This window comes from Neofelis nebulosa, chromosome 16, assembly GCF_028018385.1.
Source record: "Neofelis nebulosa isolate mNeoNeb1 chromosome 16, mNeoNeb1.pri, whole genome shotgun sequence".
NCBI classification, from domain to species: domain Eukaryota; kingdom Metazoa; phylum Chordata; class Mammalia; order Carnivora; family Felidae; genus Neofelis; species Neofelis nebulosa.
The window spans coordinates 49,633,214-49,654,496 of NC_080797.1; the positions used below are offsets into that span (position 1 = coordinate 49,633,214).

General features: G+C 46.8%; 1 protein-coding gene across 1 annotated transcript in view; it reads right to left on the reverse strand.

Annotated features, from left to right (window-relative positions):
* Positions 1-21,283, reverse strand: part of BCAS3 (BCAS3 microtubule associated cell migration factor) — a 619,018-nt gene that overhangs the window by 22,688 nt on the left and 575,047 nt on the right. Inside the window, exon 26 of the mRNA XM_058702849.1 lies at positions 1,967-2,134. Within this exon, the coding sequence (XP_058558832.1) occupies positions 1,967-2,134 (168 nt within the window). The remainder of the gene's footprint in view (positions 1-1,966; positions 2,135-21,283) is intronic.

Here is a 21,283-nt window from a genome sequence, read left to right on the forward strand (position 1 = left end):
TTAATTTCCTCTCTCGTTTCTTTTCTTCCTTTTTTTTTTTTTTTTTTTTTTTTTATTTCACAAACCTGCTTAAGGCTACAAAGACTCTCCTGAATGCCTCAGCTGTCTAGCAGATGAATTGCTGCCAGTTTTGTTCAGGTTACTGTTTGTGCCAGGCTGAAGTTCCCCAGCTCTGGCCGAACGCACCTTTAGAACTGCTGGCTGGCTGGTGCTGAGGGGCCCCAAGCAGTGTCTGAGGAGGGCTGTCCTGGAGCTTCTCCCTGCAAGGGTGGCTCCCAGGGAGTGAGTCTGGTGACGCCAGGCCCTGGTTTACATAGCAGGGGCTGGCAGGAGGGAAGGTGGTGCTACAAGGAGGTTCAGAAAGGGAAAAGCGCTCCTCCCTTTCACCGGCTTCCAAGGAAAAAGGGGTCGGAGCCCCCGCAGATGGCACAGCCGTGCCTCACCTCCAGATGCAGGTAGAACAATGGCACAACGGGCTGCTATCCACAAACCGGAGGGCTGGATGTCGGGGTGGAGTGCTGGTGTGCACACGTGTGTGCATGCATGTGCGCAACGGAATGGGACATGGCTTGTTGCCACTTCCGAGATCCACACCTCCTCTCTTTCCAGGGAAAAAGTGGATGTGGAAGGGGGCTGGCCCTCAGAGACAGCTGTCTCCTACAGCTTGGTAAGGTACTTCTCTATCTCCAGACAAAGACCTTCTTTCCCCTTCGTGCCTCCACTCTGTGCATTTGCCAGTCAGTGCACAAGCACTGTGGGCAGGCCCAGAGCTGGTGCTGTGCAGGTGGAGATGGGAGTGCTTTGGTCTCTCTCCTCTCCATGCAGGAGCAGGAGAACTGAATGGGAGGGAAGAAGAGAGGGAAAGGCTCAACTGCCAACTATCTGAGGGAGAGGGAGGAGCCGCATGGAAATGAGAAGAAGTGTGATGACGTCAGGCATTTCAACACCTGCCAAAAATGCTTTGACTCTGATTCCTGTCCCACGGTTGTAAGTTTCTCCTGGCTGGGATCCTCTTTCCAGGTAGGCATGTGGAGCAGGGGCGGAAACGTTGGCGGTCAAGAGTAACAGTCTTGAGAGGCCTCGGGCAAGCAAGAGCAGGAGGGCCCACAGCCAGGATCTGTGTGACCCAGTAGGAAGTTCCTGTTGACCTCAGGGAGTGGGGAAGAGGCCTGTTGTGCAGTCTTTCTCTTGGGCCTAAACGTGGGCCGGAGCAGGCATTAGCAGCACTGATATCTAGAATGAGGAGGCGCTTTAGAAAAAAGGAGAGGCAGGCTGTATTGTAATTGTGTGGAGATGCAAGAATTGTGGTCTTTCCTAACTGCATGTTGTATACGTGTGTGCGTGCACACATGTGTGGGTGTGTGCACGTGTATGCCTGCTGCTGGGACAGGGCTCACCCATCTTCGAAAGATGCTCTTCTGACTGTTTTTGGTGTGAGAAGCTGCCCTGGGCCCCAGCTCCTGGGCCCTCTCACAGGCAAGAGTGCGAGGGCAAAGGCAGCATAAGAAGAAGCAGTCTGGGAGCTTAAACCAGCCTTGCCTACTTCATGTTTGCTCTCTCCAGGTCAGCAGGCCCCCCTGATACTTGCTAATCTATGAAGCCTCAGGCATGACAGAAGGTGTCCTGCCTTCACACTCAGTGTCTTAGGGCTGCTGAAAACTTGGGGACTCCATGGTTGTCCCTTCCCCTGGAGAAGATGTCCTTCGGGGAGCCACACATACAATACAGTTGTGTTCATGACAGCATGTTTTAGGTACTCTTCCATGTAGGAGGGGTCAGTTCCACTGGGAACTCCTTTACACAAGGCTTTCCTGATACCAGAAACTTCAAAAACAATGGCAATCAGAGTGCTAACTAAAGAAACACATGGTTAAAACAAACACATACCCTCTCTTGCCAGAGAAGGTCTACACCAACATGTGCCAGTCACGCCCAAGTCAGGCTGGAAGTGTGAGGCCACCTTTACCTGTTCCAGATCCCACAACGTCCCGGCTTGGCGACTCTGCCATGGCATCGGCGAGCCGCTCCCGCAGGCCTTCCTCTGTATGCTCCATGGAGGACATGTGCCGTAGCCCGAAGCCCTCGGGCCAGCTCCCACACACCTCTAGCAGGGTCACGCTCCGGTCAAAGGTACCTGTGGCACACATGGGACATCTGACATTGAGTTCGTGCTTTCAGAGAGCGGACTGTTCTTCTGGCTGCCCACCACCAGCTCCCCTCCCCACCCAGGGCCCATTTCAGCTCCTCTACAAGCTGGATGGAGGAGAGAACACCATGAAACATGTGTAGGGCAGAATGAGGCAGCTCATGCCAGTGGATCAGAGAGTGGAGACATTCAGAAAAAGACCTTCACATCACTGGGCTAGTGGTTTTTGAAATGTTCCCTTAGGGGGACCCCTGGGTGGCTCAGTTAGTTAAGAGTCGACTTTGGCTCAAGTCATGATCTTGTGGTTCTTGAGTTTGAGCTCTGCGTCCAGCTCTGTGCTGACAGCTCAGAGCCTGGAGCCTGTTTTCAGATTCTGTGTTTCCCTCTCTCTCTGCCTCCCCCACTCGTGTTCTGTCTCTCTCTCTCTTTCTCAAAAATAAATAAAAACATTAAAAGTTTTTGAAAAAATGTTTCCTTAGGGGCTACAGGGGTCCTCTGAAGTCTTCAGGGACTGCTTCAGAGACAGGTCAAGGGCAGAGAACCTCCTTGCCAAGTTCAACCACAACACCTCTACTTTTCTTTCACATAATAGGGCTTCCCTTAACAGTTCATTTTTTTTTAATGTTTATTTTTGAGAGAGAGAGAGTCCATGAGTGGGGGAGGAGGAGGGGAGAGGGGGACAGAGGATCTGAAGCAGGCTCTGTGTTGACAGGCTGACAGCAAAGAGCATGACGTGGGGCTCAAACCCATGAACTGCGAGATTATGACCTGAGCCAAAGTCAGATGCTCAACTGACTGAGCCCCCCATGCACCCCCCACCATAGTTCATTTTAAAGAGGGGTTACATAGCTTAAAAATTTTGTTAAAGCTTTCTAAACCACTATATTCTATAACTTATGCACAATCTCCTCATTTGACATTTGAGAATCAGAGAAGTAATGGCCCAAGATCCAACAGCAAGTTTGTGACACACTTGGTTCAAGGACTTAGATCACCTGATGCCTCAATCCAGAATTCATTCTACTCTACTGCATATAGTCTCCTGGCTGCCCAAGGACATATGTACAACTGGGGTACCACTTGGGGGATGCCAGTTGGGTGACAGAATCTTCAGCAAAAATCTTTCCTTAATCTGAAGCTGCTCTCCAATTCCAAAAAGTACAGGGTGCTCTGTTCAGTGCTGAGATTAGACTTTACATGCACGATCACTTCAAAGTCGAAATTTAAGTTATTCTACTCTATTATACAGCAAGTCTTCTGTGAAAGCTTATTTCATCTACTCTCTCTTGGAAGGAGATTATCATCATGCTCTGTTGCTTTAAGCACATACCATTTTCCCAGTGATTAGGTAACTGAATCCACTGCATTTATTGGGCTTGGTTCCTGCCAGCACCAGGAAGATGGGGAAAAAATGCAAATGCCAATGTTTCCTAAAGTTAAAAGTACGCACAACACACACTTTTTATCAGGCCTTGCTTCTCCTCTTTGATCAGCCGTCAGAAACTATCTTTCCTAGGCGGTCAGGACTGGGCAGCGTCAGCACACACTCTCTACCAATGACAGGTGGTAATAGAGAGGGTGCGAGCCCCGGCCCCGGCAGGCGGCCCTGCCTCTGATAATGGCCAAAGCATTGAGGTGATAACCGTTAGTAAACACTCCGACAGCCGGTGACTCCATACATCAGCAAAGAGGGCCAGATAATCCCGAGCTCTTCTGACCAGACAAAGGCCCTTGGCCAGCCGGCTGGGATTTATATGTGTGGCAAGGGTCACTACTGGCTCCTGAATGTCATCAGCCAAGTTTGGCTTTGATTTATCTCTTGCCTAATTGTTGGGTAGATTTCTGGTGCTGGGAGAATGGGAGACATCTATAAATGTATCTCCCCAAGAAGAGGCCTACCTTGGGACGGGGTTGCTGGGAATCGGCTTGTCAGGTAGGACCCAGGAATGGGGAGCTGCCCTGTACCACCCTCTCTCCCCATCAAGTAGGGTCAGGATGGATCTGGAGAGCCAGGCACTGGTAGTGGGGGTAGGGTGCTCCGAGTGTCAGCCCTCCAAGGGCCTGAACTGTGCAGTCATGCCTTGGCAGTGCCAAGCCCAGAGCCAACACCAGACCAGCATTAGCAACAACTTAAAGGTGCCCAGTCCCTAAAGACACACGGGGACTGATGACAGAAGCTAAGATTTTGATTCCCCTCCCCACTCACAAAGTCATGTTAGGCCAGTCCCTCTATCTCCTTTTCCCATCTCTGAAGGAGAACTAACAACCCTGCCTTGAAGGAATGAAAGGTGAAGCAAGGTTCCTGCCAGGAACCTGTGTTCCCCTCTAGTGCTGCCCCGCTCTTAACTGACAACAGCAAGGGCTACAGCATCATTGTTTCTCCAAAGACTCTGCCTGGGACACGTACGCCTAGTGATTTCCAGCTGAGGGAATTAATAATAAAACACAGACACTCCTGCTCCTTGTACTCTCAGGGCTGGGGCGGGGGCAGCTTTCTTATGGGCAGACATGTCTCAGAGCCTGTCTCAGGAATGGGGAATGCCCTTTCCTTTTGTCACTTCCCAAGAGCAGCGTGCCTGCCTTTAGAAAGGCACTCAGTCAGCGTTCGTACACGCTGCTCTTAGAGGTCAGGGCGGCCAAGCATATAGCAGGGCCAAGAGGAGAAGAAAACAAAATAAGTCAGCAAGATGTTACAGCAAGAAAGTTTCAGGTAAGAGGGTGGGCCTGGACTGTGACAGATGGCAAAGGCCAGAGGAGCAGTAGCGTTTGAGGGACAAAACAACAGCACACAGGAGGAAAGAAGCATGCACTGGTGGAGAATGGAAACAGATCTGGACCTAAATGTAGGCTCTAACACATTTCTTCTGATCCTCTGAAACCTCATCTGTACAAACTGAAAAGCAATACAATTCTACAGGGTTGTTGTGAGAATTCCATTAGATAAATGCACAATCACCTGGCACATAGTAAGTGCTCTGCACAGGAAGGGTGTGCTCATGTATATGTTAATAATAACAAATAGGTACAACTTTATACCACTGGAAGCATCATCATAAATTTTGACTATCACAATGATCCTGAGAGGCAGTTCAGGTACTACTCCAATTATGAGAGAGGAGCTGGACGCTCAGAGAGATTAAATGGCATGCTGGAAGTCTCTAAGTGACAGATCCGGAACACAGGCCCCTGATTCTTCCCTTGGAGTTCATTCTATCAGTTTACACATTGCTTCCCTGAGCTGCTTCTGCATATGGAGAAATCACCTCGTCTTTTCTAACTTGTTCTGAGAACTCTTGTCACCTTCAACCAATACCTTTAAAAAAATCTTTCCCACTGCTGGGTGCTCAGTCGTTTAAGCATCCAACTCTTGATTTTGGCTCAGGTCATGATCTTATGGTTCGTGAGCTTGAGCCCCGAGTCAGGCTCTGCGCTGACAATGTGGAGCTTGCTTGAGATTATCTCTCCCCCTTCTCTGCCCCTCCGCTGTGCTCGCTCTCTCTCTCTCTCTCTCTCTCTCTCAAAATAAATAAATAAACTTAAAACAAAAATCTTTCCCACTCCCAACCAACCCAGCTTCCTTGGAGTATCATGGTAATGATGATGATCCTCATGGTAATTATCCTGTCTGTTGGATGGTACACAGGAGGGAAAAAACAGTAAAAGAAGATAGAATATGTTCTCTCTTTTTTAAAAAAAATTTTTTTTAATGTTTATTTATTTTTAAGAGACAGAGAAACAGAGCATGAGCAGGGGAGGGACAGAGAGAGAAGGAGGCACAGAATCCGAAGCAGGATCCAGGCTCCGAGCCGTCGGCACAGAGCCCGATGCGGGGCTCGAACTCACGAAGCGCAAGATCATGACCTGAGCCGAAGTTGGACGCCCAACCAACCGAGCCACCCAGGCGCCCCGAATATGTTCTCTCTTAACATGGGCATTACTAGGATGCTGTTGGTAGGAGGCTGGGGATACAAAAAGCATCCAGCAAAGGAGCATTGGACCATTTCTACTGTCCTGAGAACTCACAGAGAGGATACAATCAGTGGTCCTGCTTATTGTGCTGGAAGGAATCCCAGTAGAGCCCCCTCCCTTGTCCTTCCTTCCACCCCGGCCAGTGCAGATGAGGACAGCAAAGGAGCTCCTGCATTCTCCCATCCCAGTCTTGGGGAGAGAGAGTTGCAGGTGTGTGTGTGTCAGCAGGGGCTGGGGTTAAGAGGCCAAGCCCTTAGAGAGTGAGGTCACCTCCTCGCTCTCAGGCAACCGCACATCTTGTTGGTGTTGTCGGCACCGCTATCATTCATCGGGTTGGCCCAGAGACACTCCATCAGATGAGCAGGCCCTCTGCGTCCCATTATGGGAGAAAGGGTCAGTTTCAAGGGGAAAGGACACTTAGTGCAGGCCGTTTTCAAAGCACAAAATATACATTCTTAGCAACAAAGATCTTTTGCGGAAGCAATGTTCTGCTATTTGCAAAGCCCCCTTACTTTTACGATTTCAGTTAACTCACACGTTCATCAAATACTGATTAGTGTCCACTACGATTATGAGTCAAGCATTGTACTGAGGTATGAGGATACACAGTGAGCCAAAAAATAAAAATAAAAAATAAGTTCATGGTCCTTCACAAAACTCTGGGAAGCAGCAGCTGTCACCACTTTACAGATTTATCTTTCACTGAGTCTGAGGGAGAGAGGTGAGGTAGCTTAAGGGCACGGGCTTTTGATGGAATAGTCTTCCTGGGACTCCCTCCCCTCAGGGCTGCCACCCAGCCTGCTATTCTCTGCACAGCATTTTCTAAGATTTAGTTCAAGTCTCACCTGCTCCGTGAAACCTTGAGTGACTACCCAAGTTATAATGGGTGCTGTTTCATAAAGCCTGACTGTATGACAGGCCCTTTACCTCTCTGGTGAAGCTGATGAAAGCGATAAACTTAACCTGAAAAATGTGTTTGCACACATGAAATTATGGAAGCAATGTCATAAAACACTGTAAAGGGATTATGTTTCTGTATGCTTCTGAAGCCCCACTTTGGATCCCAGGTGGTATCATTCCCATCCTGCCTTGTATTATTCTCATGATCTGCTCTCCAGCCTAGTTTAGAAGCTCCTCGAGGGCATGGATTCCTCCATAATCCACAAGTCTGTAGTAAGTACAGGACTTTGGGCATCATGCTTACTCAAAATATGTTTGCTTATCAACTGATTATGACAACCTGAGAAACACCCTTTGGAGTCGATCCCCTTTGAGTAGGATCCCAGAACCTAAACATCTAGGGCCAGGATTGGGAGGAATGGGATGGAGGTAGGTAGAAAAGGGGGCTAAAACTAAATAAGTTAGGAAGGAGGTTATAAGTGAGCAGAAAACAACGTCACAATATCCCTCTGCTGACTTCTGTGCATTTATTTTAGATTTGAGACCCTGGGAATTGGAAGAACCAAACAATGTGCCTCGGATGGCACAGAGAGCCAGGCTCATACAGGTGAGCTTCCCGAATTCTGCTTCCCAGCTTGGCATCCTGTGTTACACTCTTTCCCCAGAGGAGAAATGGGTCAGGTTCTTGGGTTTCACAAACCCATTAAAGACATGCTGTGACAGCTGGTAAGCCTGCAGATCCTGGGGAGCCTAGGGGAACACGTGCTCTGTCTTTTGTATACCATTGTCGAGGGGCAACGAAGCTTGAGGGAAAGAGGAGGTATGGGGGAGGTGGGGTGTTCCTCTGAGCTGATAGTGTCTAATCACACCATAGCTATTCAGGAGACTGTGACACAGCCTTCCCTTTGCATCAATTAGGTTCGGTCCAGGATCTGGATCTTGATGAGAGCCTGTTGATCGGATTTCCAGCCACCAGGGAGGCCAAGTAGCAAGAACAAAACTCATCGTTAAACAATTCTCTTCAAGACATAAGCCCTTCTAGGTGAGAGCTCATGACAATAATGATGTCCACAATAACTAAGAAATGAATCCAGGTGGGATGAAAGCAGCCACTGGAGAACTTCCTTGCCCGTTTTCTGAACTAGCTCGCTAAACTGAACTTGAGCCTGGTGCTGTGGGGGAGAGCTCCTCCCCTGTTCGTTCTGTATAAGCACAGGCTGAAGACATTAGCTTTATTTGGTTACCGGATGTGGCCACTGGCATATTTCACTATGTCAGTATGCACTATGTTGGTTCTGACTAACAGAGATTGGTTCACTGTAGGAAGGTGAGAGAATATGAGGACCCTGCCTGTACCTCTCAATCCTTTAGGATGGTTCCCAAGATAACCATGATCCCATACCCACAGACATGGTACAAAGCAAAGGGACCCAGACTCTGGAAGTCTTTTATGAGTCAAGATTATCTAATGTGACAGTGTGCCATGTTTGTTCCATATTCATCCATTTGGCCGTGGGGTTTGGATTTTAGGGTTGGGCCATTTTTAAAGGATTTGCTACTCCATTGGGGCCCCTGGTTGGCTCCGTTGGAAGAGCACACGACTCTTGATCTCAGGGTCATTGAATTCAAGGCCCAAGTTAGGTTTAGAGATTACTTAAATATATAAAACTTAAAAAAAAAAAAAAGGATCTGCTACCCCAGTTCAGAAGTGAATTGAGCAAGAGAAAGGAAAGGTACCAGCAAAGTAGAGAAACGCCTGCACTAATGTTGGCAAGCCAGGATATGCTGACATTCCAGATGTGATGATGTTGTGCACATCTGTTCTCACAGGCCCTTGGGGCCACTACTGGGAAAGGATTATTCATCATTCATCATAGGTCCATGACTAGACTGCCCTGTGTGACCAACATATCGAGGGGTCCTAAGCCAGAGAACAGGAGTTCAACAGTAAATAAGATGCCAAGATTTCATTGCAATTTAACAAAGTAGTTGTTTTGGCAACTGCTTTCACAAGTGCAATGTATGATCACAACTCCCATGTTAAAGATTAGAATACAAATCACAACTCAAGACATCTAGGTTACAAGTAGACTCCTCCCATGAACTTTTCTGGTTATTCTAGTCTTAACTTCCCTACTTACCACATGGACAATAAATGACTGACCCCACATAAGGGGTTCATTATGTTAGCACGAATGGTTTCAAATGTAATTAATAGTCATACACAGAGTATTGGTGGTGAAATGGTGTTTGATGTATCCTAGAGTAAAAGGTACCACATTTCATCTTCTGGGAATCAGAAAACATAATTAAGCATTCATACCATATGTGTCTTTTTGTTTGTTTGTTTTCTTAATTAAAGGCATATGGTAAGCAGAAGACCTGGGTTCAAATGCCATTTCCTGCTGTTGTCTCACTGTATGACCTTGGGCAAGTCATTTAGCCTCTTTGGACCTTGGTTTCTTTACCAGCTAAAGTGGGTTGAATTGCATTTTCCCCCAAAATAAGAATATGACCTTGTTTAGAAATAGGGTCTTTGTGGACATAATTAAGGATCGAAGATGAGAGTATCCTAGAGTTACAGTGAGTTCTAAATGCAGTGACTGGTATCCTTACAAGAGAAAGGAGAGGGAGATCAAAGAACGGGAAGAAGGCCATGTGAAGACAGAGGCAGAGAGCAGACTTCTGCTGTAACAAGATGAGGAATACTGGGAGCCACCAGAAGCTGGAAGAGGTAAAGAAGGATTCTCCTTTAGAACCTTTGGAGGGAGTGTGACCTTGCTGACACCTTAATTTTGAACTTGTGGCCTCTAGAAGTCTGAGAGAATAAAATTCTATTGTTTTGAGTCACCAGGTCCGTGGTAATTTGGTACGGCAGCCCTAGGAAAGGAATACATGTATAAAACAGGGAAATGAATATTTGCCTTCTAGGTTATCGTGAGCATCTGATCAGATAGTACATGAAAGAGTGCCTTGTAAAACTGCACAGGGCCGCAAGAATACAGAGGACTACCCTCGGACTATGTGTGCAGCTCTTTGGAGTGGCATGGGATTCGGTGAAAGGTTTAGAAAGTGAAGAAAGTGACTGGAGACACCTCTAGCCAGAAGACAAGAAGCTAGAGGAGAGGTACTGGTGTGGGAGTGCCATCATTTTATTTTATTTATTTATTTATTTATTTATTTATTTATTTATTTATTTATTTAATGTTTGTTTATTTTTGAGAGCGAGAGAGACCGAGCATGAGAAGGGGAGGGGCCGAGAGGGGGACACAGAATCCAAAGCAGGCTCCAGGCTCTGAGCTGTCAACACAGAGCCTGACGCAGGGCTCAAACTCACAGACCACAAGATTTTGACCCGAGCTGAAGTGGGAGGCTTAACAAGCTAAGTCACCCAGGCCCCTATGGGAGCTCCATTATTAAAGCTGAGTGGTTCTGTGTGGTCACACAGCAAAGGCCTTTGATGGGGACTTATGGCACAGAAGTGGGTGCATGTCCCCCACTTCTCTGAGGATGTCTGCAGGGGGTCCAGGAGGGCAGGGCAGGTGGCCTCTTAGCTCCGAGGTTAGTTCCTTTCCATCCTTGTGATGTCCCTACACCCGTAGGCAGGGACAGGATGTTTTAGCTCCTAAATTCTTTAATAAACTAATAGAATCATACTCAACACAGGTAAGGATAATATGAGATAGGCTGCTGCCGGTGGGAATACTACTGCTATAAACTACCTGAAGGACAGTTTGGCAATATGTATGAAGAGACTTTTAAAAACATGCCCAATTACTGATCCAGGGATTCCACTTCCAGAAATCTAGCCCAACTAAATACGATGCCAACATGGTAAGATGATAAGATGATCATCTTAGGTATGATCAGATGCCTTCATGCATAAAGATGCTCACTGCCACCTTAACATGGCCTTAAAATAAGGTAGTTGTTAAGTAAATTATACTTGCTTCTTGCAGTAGAATATTATGTAGTCATGAAAAATAATGTTTATAAGAGGGGAAATTCTTTAAGATATCATATTTAATAAAAGAAGCCAAACAAAATTATAGAGTTCATACTACTGAGCAATGTAAAGGAAACATAGGCAAACATTTTTGGAAATTTATGACTGTTAATCATGGTCGTAGTTGGGTTACCATGGACCCTTCTGTTACAGATTATACCTGTCTATATATTTCCTGTGATGTTGGCAATCAGTATAAAACAAATAAATAAACATGAAAAAGCTGAGAGAGAGAAAAAATGCCCTGTGCTAAAGCATCTGTGCTGGGACCCAGACAGCAGCCCCATGAGGAGCACTTGAGGGGAGGACCTGAGTGCTGAGTCGCCTCCCCTGCACTTGGACTTGACTCAGCTGAAGGCAGGTGAGCCTGCAGCTCCATGGCCCTTATTTGACTCCTCTCCCAGTGTCCATCACTGGCTGAATGTGATGTTGACTCATCCCTGTGTACACTTGACATATTTCCTTTAAGTTCGTGTCAGGAATGTGCACCAACTTGTGTGTGAAAATGGCGGAAACAATTCTACCTCTGTACAAATTTCATACATCAGATCAGAAAGGACCAGAAGAGCAACTCTGGAAGGAGTCCACTTTTTTTTTTCAATATATGAAATTTATTGTCAAATTGGTTTCCATACAACACCCACTGCTTGGAAGGAGTCCATTTTTAAATCGAGTCCCTTTATCTGTCATCTTTGTCCGGCCCTGTCATCCCAGCCCCCAACCTTTTGATAAACAGGACACAGCTTGCTAGGAGACGCCCTTTCATGATTGTCAAGGAATGTCTGAGCCCCTCACACATCATTAGGAGGTCATTGAACAGGGCCCCTGACTTTTGCCTGGGAGCCCAGGAGATCAGTCATCACTGAAGGGCCCACTAAGGAGAATTTCAACTGGCTCCACACTCAGAGCAGACCTGGAGGTGCCTCCGACAGAAGAGCTTTCCAAGTCAGGCTGACACTGGCATTTCCCAGACAGGATCTCAGAGATCCTTTCCCCCTCTGCTTTAAAACAGACACAATCAAGATTTCTATCCTTCCAAGTGGGAAGAGAAGGATCATTTTGTAGCTAGACTGCAATGAAAATATTCTCTGCAGGACGCTCTGCCCTGCTTCTGAGGGTAGAGAGAAAATGTACACACGGCACTCTGTTATAGGACTCCTATGGCAAGGCTCAGAATACACCGCAAGACAAACTATATCCTCGGAAACCTAACATCTCCTTGAATGGAAAAACTTCATGGAACTGTATCTCTCAGGACAAGTAAGCACTGGGTTTTCTAGAACAGTCCGGCTCCCAAATAATTAGTTCTGTGATCAGATCGGAGAGCAAGGAAGGCAAAAGAACTAACATTTGTTACCTATTTTGTGCTAGGCATTGTCACTTTATAAGACATTATCTCACAGAAATTACCCCAACAGGTCTATGAGAATGTGCTAACATTTCCATTTTACAGATCAAGAAACTGTGGCAGAGAAAGGTAAAATTTTGCTTAAGAGGACAATGTCAAGGGTATGGTTAAGATTTGGATTCTAGGGGCACCTGGGTGGCTCAGTCAGTTAAGTGTCCGACTTCGGCTCAGGTCACGATCTCATAGTTTGTGGGTTCAAGTCCCATGTCAGGCTCTGTGCTGGCAGCTCAGAGCCTGGAACCTGCTTCAGATTCTGTGTCTCCCTCTCTCTCTCCCCCTCCCCCACTTGCACTCTGTCTCTCTCTCAAAAATGAACATTAAAAAAAAAAAAAAAAAGATTCGGATTCTAGGTCCAAAGCCTATACTTTCCCAACTAAAATTCAGGCTGAATTTTCATTCTGAAAATATGGCTGCAGTACTAATAAGCGGTTTTTCAGTTTAGTCTTTCTAGTCCAGGATTTTTAAGTGGTTCTTGCAGTTAGGCAGTAGTGGGGGGGGGGGAGGGGACAGGACAAACAACCCAACCGAAATCCTGTGTTTGTCTTAACAGAGATTTCAGTGCTCCACAAATAAGCCAAATTTGAGGCTCTCAACTGAGAACTCTGAAGGCTGGAACCTGGGGCTAAGAAGTCTCCTGTTTTTATTAATTAAAGAAGATGTTTCAAAATCATCAGATTTATCACGACTGTATTTCAGATGTGAAACTCAATATACACACAGACATGCATGGCTTGTCCTTTTGGGTTATTTTTGATCCTTCCCAAGGATCTGCATTTCCTCAGATGAGATCTCTCCGCTTCCTGGGCTGGCTGAGATGTCTGGAGAACCAACGTTGCAGGCCTGGGCCCCTGCTGGCCTCAGGAATTTCAAAGGCCAGGGAGGGAAGAGTGGGCAAAGTGGCTCCAAACTGCCATTTGCTCCTCTAAGCCCCCAAGGCAGTAGCTGTGGGAAAGAAGACAGGAAGTCACCCTGTGCCGAAAGAGTGTCCTGGATGTGCCTGCAGGTCTTGGAGCTGACTGGTTTGATGCGGTGCCAAGTTTTGGTTTTGTTATTTTGGTAGTCCCCTAACCACGTGGGCTTTAAAATGATGCTCCCAGCTTGGGCATGAAGCATTGCCATTTGTAGTGTGTGGTCAGCCTTCCGCTTCTCTCTGCCATCAAAACCCATCAGCTCTCACTCCAAGGGGCAAACCTGAACCAGATTTTCAGCCGCAGGGGTCTTGGGATGAAGATTTGTGCCTGGCCTACCATTCTCACACGGGGTATATTAAATAACAGGATCCCTACTTTTCAGGCCCTTACAACAAAGCTGTTCAGCAAAGACTTGGCCTCGGGGCCTGAGAAGAGCAAGATGAGAAACAGCACTGTTTGGACAACAGGGGACACCCACTGGAGCTGGGGTGGCTGGGGACGGTTTCCATCAGTCGTGGTGGTTTGACGTGGGTGGAAGACATTCCACAGTAAAGGGGACTGTCCGAGTACAAACAGGAAGGCAGGGATGCTCCTCATGTAGAGGCGGTCAGTAGAGTACACTGGGGTGGAGGGTCCCTCATGAAGAGTAATATCTCACGTGGTTTCTCAGAATCAGTGCATATTTTCACCTAATTGTTTCCTTTTGATTGCGGGATCATAGCAATTTGTACCATAAGCAGGACAGACACTGTTGATTCCGTTTTACAGATGGGGATACTGAGGCTCCTGCTGAGCAAATGACTTGCCTCAGTCACCTTAGTTTCTTCTCTTTTTATTGCAGTATAGTTGACTGTCACCTTACTTTCTTGCCTCACAAGGGAGCTGTGGAACCATCGGTGAAGGTCCTCTGTGAACAAACCGACACTACAGAAATACCATCATGGTGGCCTGAGGCAGGCGCCAATACTGGATCACAGGGTAGACGGGTGATTTACCTTGCTGAAAACCTAACTAGCGCTTGCTTAGGCCCCCTGTCCTACAGAGACTTCCTTGACTTTTGGCCTCGTTTCCAGTCTTGCAGCCCATGGGGGTGTGGGTGGAGGTGGGGGTTCAGCTTGGTATCACTTGAATTTATTGCACAAGGTGTGTCCATAGCTTGTTCCACACCTGAAACAGTGGGGGTGCCTGGGAATTATCATTTCCTGCCTTGACATGTCCAAGTGTTTGTTCAGCCCTGGCTGGTCACACTGACTCATCAGCCCAGGCATGGAAACCAGGGAGGATGTAGGGAAAGGTTGAGAAGCTGCAGGAGCAAACAGGGGGAGCAATGAGGTGCAGAAATCTTAACAATGACAATAATCCCTGAGACTGCACCTCTGCTTTACCCTTTACAAAGTGCTTTTACTCTCTTAATCTTCACAACACCCTTAGAGAGGAAAGCTACTAGATACCTCTAGTCCTGGTTTTACAGCTGAGGAAGTAAGTGCAGGGAGTTAAGTGAGGGGCGGAGAGGAGTTTGGAGAACTCAGTCCTGCTACACCTTTGCTACTCAAAGTGTGAGCCACTGGCCAGCACAGCAGCATCACCTGGAGGCCTGGGAGCAATGCAGGCCCCTGCCCCAGGAAGCAGAGTGCGCACTGAAATCACACCCCCAGGGAGCTGTGTGTAACTAAAGGTGGAGAGGGCTGCTGACGCTGCCCTCCCCTCACTCTGCCCTGGTTCCTCAGAGTATATCTGGTTCTTCTTCTTCTTCTTTTTAAAAAATGTTTATTTACTTATTTTTGAGAGGGGAGAGAGAGAGAGAGAGAGAGAGAGAGAGAGAGAGAGAGAGAGAGAGAGAGAATCCCAAGCAGGCTCTGCACCGAGAGTGTAGAGCCTGACGTGGGGCTCAAACTCATGAGTGCTGAGATCATAACCTGAGCCGAAATCAAGAGTCAGAGCTTAACCACTGCATCACCCGAGCGCCCAGAGTATACCTGGTTCTATCTACTTATTTAAAGACCAGGAAATTGAGGCCCAGGGAGAGGATGGGACGTGGCCTGCTATACAAGCAGGAGCAGACAGAACCTTGGTCTCGCAAATCAGTCCTGGGTCCACTTAATCCAACTGACATTCAACTGCTGTTGGCCTTTCCTTTCCTCCTCCCTCTCTACAAATTCAACCCTCAAACTGCTCTCAGCTGCCAGTCCCTTGGCCTCTCCCCTCAGTTCCAGCCTTGTGTTAAGTGTTAACACAAGTTCTAGGGCCTAGGGTTAACACTCTATTAAAGCCAATAGGGAAGCTGAGACCTCCTGCTACCGTGGAGGAGCCAAGCAGGAGTGCGGGGCACCCAGGGGCTCTTGGCATAGCTGCCCAGGGCTGGCCACAGCTCAGCCAGCCCTCCCCCCGCCCCCCCCCCCACTGCCCCCGCCTCTCCCCTCATGGCCTTACTGCCTTTAGGAGAGGGCTGGGAAACCCCTGCTTACCTGTGGAGGAGATACTGCACAGGCCTTATAAAATGTCCACTTCATTAGGAAGTGTGAAAAATGCCCAAATAAACTGTGTTAAGCCGGTTATGATTTCCCCTCCACTCACTGGTCTCCCTGGGTGCCAAGTTTGGCGCCTGTGAGTAAAGCGATTCCTAGGCCTTGGCGGGAGCCTGGGGCCAGGATTCCCCCTCCCTTCCCTCACTTCTAGTCCATTGAGGCCAATCAGGATGTTATTCATTTCCCTAGCTGAGAAGCAAGTTCAAAAGGGCCAGCAGAGCTCCTCTGCTCTGTCCCAGTGTGAGAAATGCCAATCTTTCCCATGAGGAGGAAGCCACATATTTTGTTTCTGCTACATTCATACAAGGAGTAGCCTAGAACGAGTGTGTGTGTGTGTGTGCGCATGCGTGCAGAAACCTAGCTTTTTATCTCTGGACCTATGGTTCATAATGGATCCAGAGATCGGAGTCATCCATAAGTAGAGAGGCGAAAAAAGCCAAGGCGCCAAGAGGCCCCTAGGAGGGGCCTGGAAACCTCCTGTTACTCTCTCAGACAGACACAGACCTGTCATCCAACCTTGAGTTAGGGCTAACAGCTGAACAAAAGAATTTCTCATTGTGCTTCATTTGAGTTTCAGAAATGCCTTTAGGGTTGAAAAGCTACTAGAAGAGCTTTCTTACATCCCTCAGACTGTTAAAAAAAAAAAAGTAAATAAGTAAAAACCAAGTATATTTATTGTAGAAACACCTACCAAATAGCTAAATGAACTCGCAAATTCAGCAAAACTCTCCTGGGCAAGTCATTAACCCTTTCTGGGCCTCCCTTTAAAATAATGAGGCCTGGGGGCACTTGGGTGGATCAGTCGGTTAAGCATCCGACTTTGGCTCAGGTCATGATCTCACGGTTCATGAGTTCGAGCCCCACATCAGACTCTGTGCTGACAGCTCACAGCCTGGAGTCTGCTTTGGATTCTGTGTCTCCCTCTCTCTCTGACCCTCCCCTGCGCATGCTCTCTCCCTCTCCCTCTCTCTCTCTCTCTCAAAAATAAACATTAAAAAAATTATAAAAAATAAAAATAAAATAATGAGGCCTGGATAAGAGCTCTATGATCTTCAGAAATGACTCTCCTGCTCTCAAGATCCAAAATGGGTGGTGGCACCTGGTTTACTGGGTGAACTAGCCGTCCTCCTCCTCCCCTGCCCAGCAGCTGCTGCCTGTACTCTTTGAATCTAGCTGCTATCTCTTCTCTTCATTTAGTGCCTTCTTCTTATTTTAAAAACCATTGTGAGATAGCGGTGTGGGGCAGATCTCTTGGACAGATGAGGTGGTTGTAAGGTCACTGAGCTCTCTGTTGGTAGAAAGAGCACTTGCTTAAGAATGAGAAACCAAGTGCTAGTTCCGGTGCTGTGTGACCTTGTGCAAGTCACTTCCTGGAACCTTGGTCTCTGCACTGTAAAAGAGGAATAATAATGCTAGTTATTATTATGACTAGCTATTCATAATTCCCAAAATTATGCTAAGATTCAAATGACAATGTATGTGATAGAGCCTTTGAGACGATAATGGTAATCAGTATGTAAAGTATTGATTTTACCCTTAGAAGCCAGATGGCTTTATGCTGGTGTTCTCACTACTTCCCTCTAGATCCTTTGAGACTTAAGGATAATGTCCAAGCTGTCTGGCTTCTGGAGGTGGGGAATGTCCACACGGCTCAGCAAGCACACTGCTCGATTCTAAAATGGGAATGTGAAGTTACCAATCGTGTTTTCACTGGAGCATTAATACTGCACGAGACACTTTACTGCTCTCCTCCAGGGTCAACGGACCTCACCCTGAAATTATTATTCTGATGTCCCAGAGATATCCAAGAACCAAGAGCCTGCAGCACAGATCTTGCCACGTAATAGGTGCCTAATAAATGTTTATTGAATGAATGAATGAAAGAACAAACCTTCAGTATATTTTGATCTGAAGTGTGTATCAAGGGTCTGAAGAGGCGTGCATGAAAGCACCTCCCAGCCACCTGCCCTCCAGGCAGCACTCCCCTTAAATCTCTCATTCTAAAATAACTCCAAAAAGAGGAGGTCTCTATGCTTTTTAGAGCCACACTCCTTAGTATTCTACTCAGCAGGTACCTCTCTCTGCAATATTAAAGCAAGTACAATTAATATCTCTATTTATCCTGGAAAGATAATATCCCAAGATGAATCATTTAGGAAAGATTACTTGTCCTGACTATTCATGAATGACCATGTTTGAATTTCACAGATTTGCAATTTCACACAAGGGGCACAGACCCTCTGAACCACTTCTATGTCTAATAAAATACCTTCAGTAGAGACAAAGCCTTTCTTCTCAAAATTGATCCTGAGAATAGTTGTATTAAACATATTTCATGAACTTCACTGTGAGGGCCAGTGGGCAGTATTAGGTCCCAAACATATAAGCGAGTAGAGCCAGCTCCTACATTGGCAATAACCTACAAATGTCTTCTTTGTCTACAGATGGTGCCTCTTCCAAACTTCTTTAATAGCTTTTTAACATATGGTGGGGGCTTTTTTTTTTTTTTTTTTTTTTTTTAATGCTGGATCACATTCAGGCCCATTATTCCATAAAACGGAGTGGGCAATCAGACTGTCTACACCAGAGGGCAGTGAGGGTGCTCTAGTCTAAATGCTTTAGAGAAGCACCGCTGGACCAATTATCTGTCTAAATGCAGGATTTCGATTGGATTCCCGAATACTCAGACAGTTGCTCAGAAACTCTCCTTTAGATTAGTGGGGTAGCACTTCCGTCTTCACATATCTGAGGAATGCCACAGAAACAATGGCTCAAATTATGGGGATTCTCTGGAACCTGAGGTGGAATCTGGCTGTGTGTAGGGTGGGAGGGTGGGTGTGATTTGTGTCACTGGAAAGTGCTCCAATGCTCTCAGGTTATTACTGAACAGCCTCTGGTGTAAAGCATCATTCCCAGATTTTCCTAATGAGAAGAATCACCCGGTGTGCTTACGAATAAACAGATTCTCAGGCCCTTCTCCAAGAGAATCCAATGTAGTGGTCCTGGGATAGGGTCTGATTTTTACCTGGGAATTCGGGGAACCACTGCTCTAGAGTAACAGGTCCTCAAATCCAGCCTTATGGCAAAAGCATGTGACTGCCCTCCCTCCATCCTGGTAGCTCAGGACTGTCCCCTGTGGCAACTCAGATGCTACAAAGAAAAGCCGACTGTACTGGCAAGTTGCTGATGACTCCCCATCCTTCCTTAGCTTTCTTTGGTTTTCCTTCTCCCTCTCTGACCACCCCCAAGTCTCTCCCAGGGCCTAGCTTGGCTCTTTCTGCTCCTCAAGTTGTAGTGCTTCTAAGGCTTCTACCCTCAACCCTCTTCTTTTCTTCCTCTGTACATTTTGCCTGGGCGAGCTCATCCACTCCCAGTAGTTACAACTACCACTGACACACTGCCTCCCGTAACTGCACTTCTGACTCAGTTCTCTCCTGGCCTCCAAATCCACGTCACACACCAAATACACTCCACAGGCACCTCCAACTCAGTATGTCCAAAACAGATTCACTGCCTTACTTCTCTCAAACTTCTCTATTTTCTACCCGAGTGAATGCCAGCACTGTCTTCTCAGTGACTGCCCACCCAGACTTCCCCTTTTCCTCCAGACCACTGCTCAGGAAGTGCTATGGATTTTACTTCCTAAGCCTTCTCCAATCTGTCCCCTACTCCGCAGCCACTGAGTTTAGGCCCTCATCGGTTTCCATTGGGATTATTCCAACAATCTTTACACTGGTCTTTCTGTCCCTTAATATAGCTTCCCTTCATTTAATTCTTCTTAGTGCCACCAGAGTAACCTTTTCTACAATGCAAATCTGAACATTTTACTTGTCTATCCTCAGGACAAAGCCCAATCTTCATAGTACCACCGTCTCTCATCAGGTCCTGGCCAGCTCTCCAGACTCCCCACACACCATGCCCCACCTTGAATTTTGCCCCTGTGTCCCTGCATCTGTGTCTCCCTCTGCCTGGAATGCTCTTCTCTAGCTAAGTACCACTCATCCTTGAAAACCTAGGTCAGCTGGGAAAGTTAACCACTCTTCTCAGTCTGACTTAGGTCTTCCAAAAGGCCCCCACAGCATCCTGGCTTACCTTCTTCATTGCACCTGGTGTAGGCAATTCAACAACAGACACTTATTGGGTGCCGGGAATTTTGGTAAAGGGGACAGAGTGCAAAGGAGAACAATAAAGTATTTCCTGGTCTACCCTGCTCACTTGACTGTAAGTTCCTGGAGGGCAGCATCTGCTGCTGCTTTTTATTTATTTTTTTTTAAATCTCTGTATTCTAAATGCACAGCATATTGCCTCAGTTCTTGTCACTTAGCAGGAAAGAAAGAAGGGAAGGAAGAAACAGAGGTTGTCTAACCTGGAGATTAAGAGAGCTGGGATTCCAGTACTCAAATATTTGCAGCACAATTTTATGAAAAAGGGAATCGATTTTTTATTTTTATTTTTTTTGAGGCCCAACAGGCAAAACAGGACACACACACACAGAAGACAACATGCTGGCATATTTCGGACCAACGTGAGAAGCAGCACCAAATGACACGACAAGCTGTCTCCTGCAGCCACTTCAAGACCCAACCCGTGCTTGAGCTCCTTCATGAAGCCTTCCTAGAGTCCCCTGGGGAGGGACTGGTCCCTCTGCTACATCCCCAGAGAATCTGTGCAACCTCTGACATGGTGCACATGTGATTGTGGCGACCTGTTCTCGTGTCTTCCTCTCAGCTTAGTGCTGTGCGTGTTTTGCCTAATTTTTGTATTCACAGAGCCTAAACATGCAGTACAGGAGATGGCTAAAGGCTCAGGCTTTTGGGCTTTTATTCTGTCACTTAATAGTTGCATATGTTGGGCAAATTAGTTAACTCTCCTGTTTCAACGTACACCTCTTTAAAATGCGACTAATAACAAATATTAAGGCTGAAACAAATGTGCTCAGCACAGTGTCTGGCACACAGGAAATATTTCCATGTACTACCAGCCTGCTGGTCCTCATCATGACCTGGTGAAGTTCTTCTGTTTCACAAAGACGCTGAGGTACAAAGAGACTTTGCACTAGGCCATGGAGCTGGACCCTGGGGCCAGCGTTTTAGATGTCTCATACAGTGTATTTCTTCCAGGCTTAAACTTTAAAAAAAAGTTTTCTCCCTGATTTTTCAATCATGCTGAAATGAGCTGGCAATAAAAGGAAGTACTTTCTTCTCCAAGGGAATATAAGTGTTCTTTGTGAATTACATCACCTTTTCCAAAGGAATTATTTTATCAATCAGGAGAGAAGCGCAACACTCCCAGGAACTGTTTACAACAGTGCCCCTTGTCCTTTTCACTGGACTCTGCAGACCTTCCAAGTCAATTCCTTGAATTCAAAGAGGACTACGGCACTACACCACTGTCACTGTCCCAACAACAGCTCCAGCC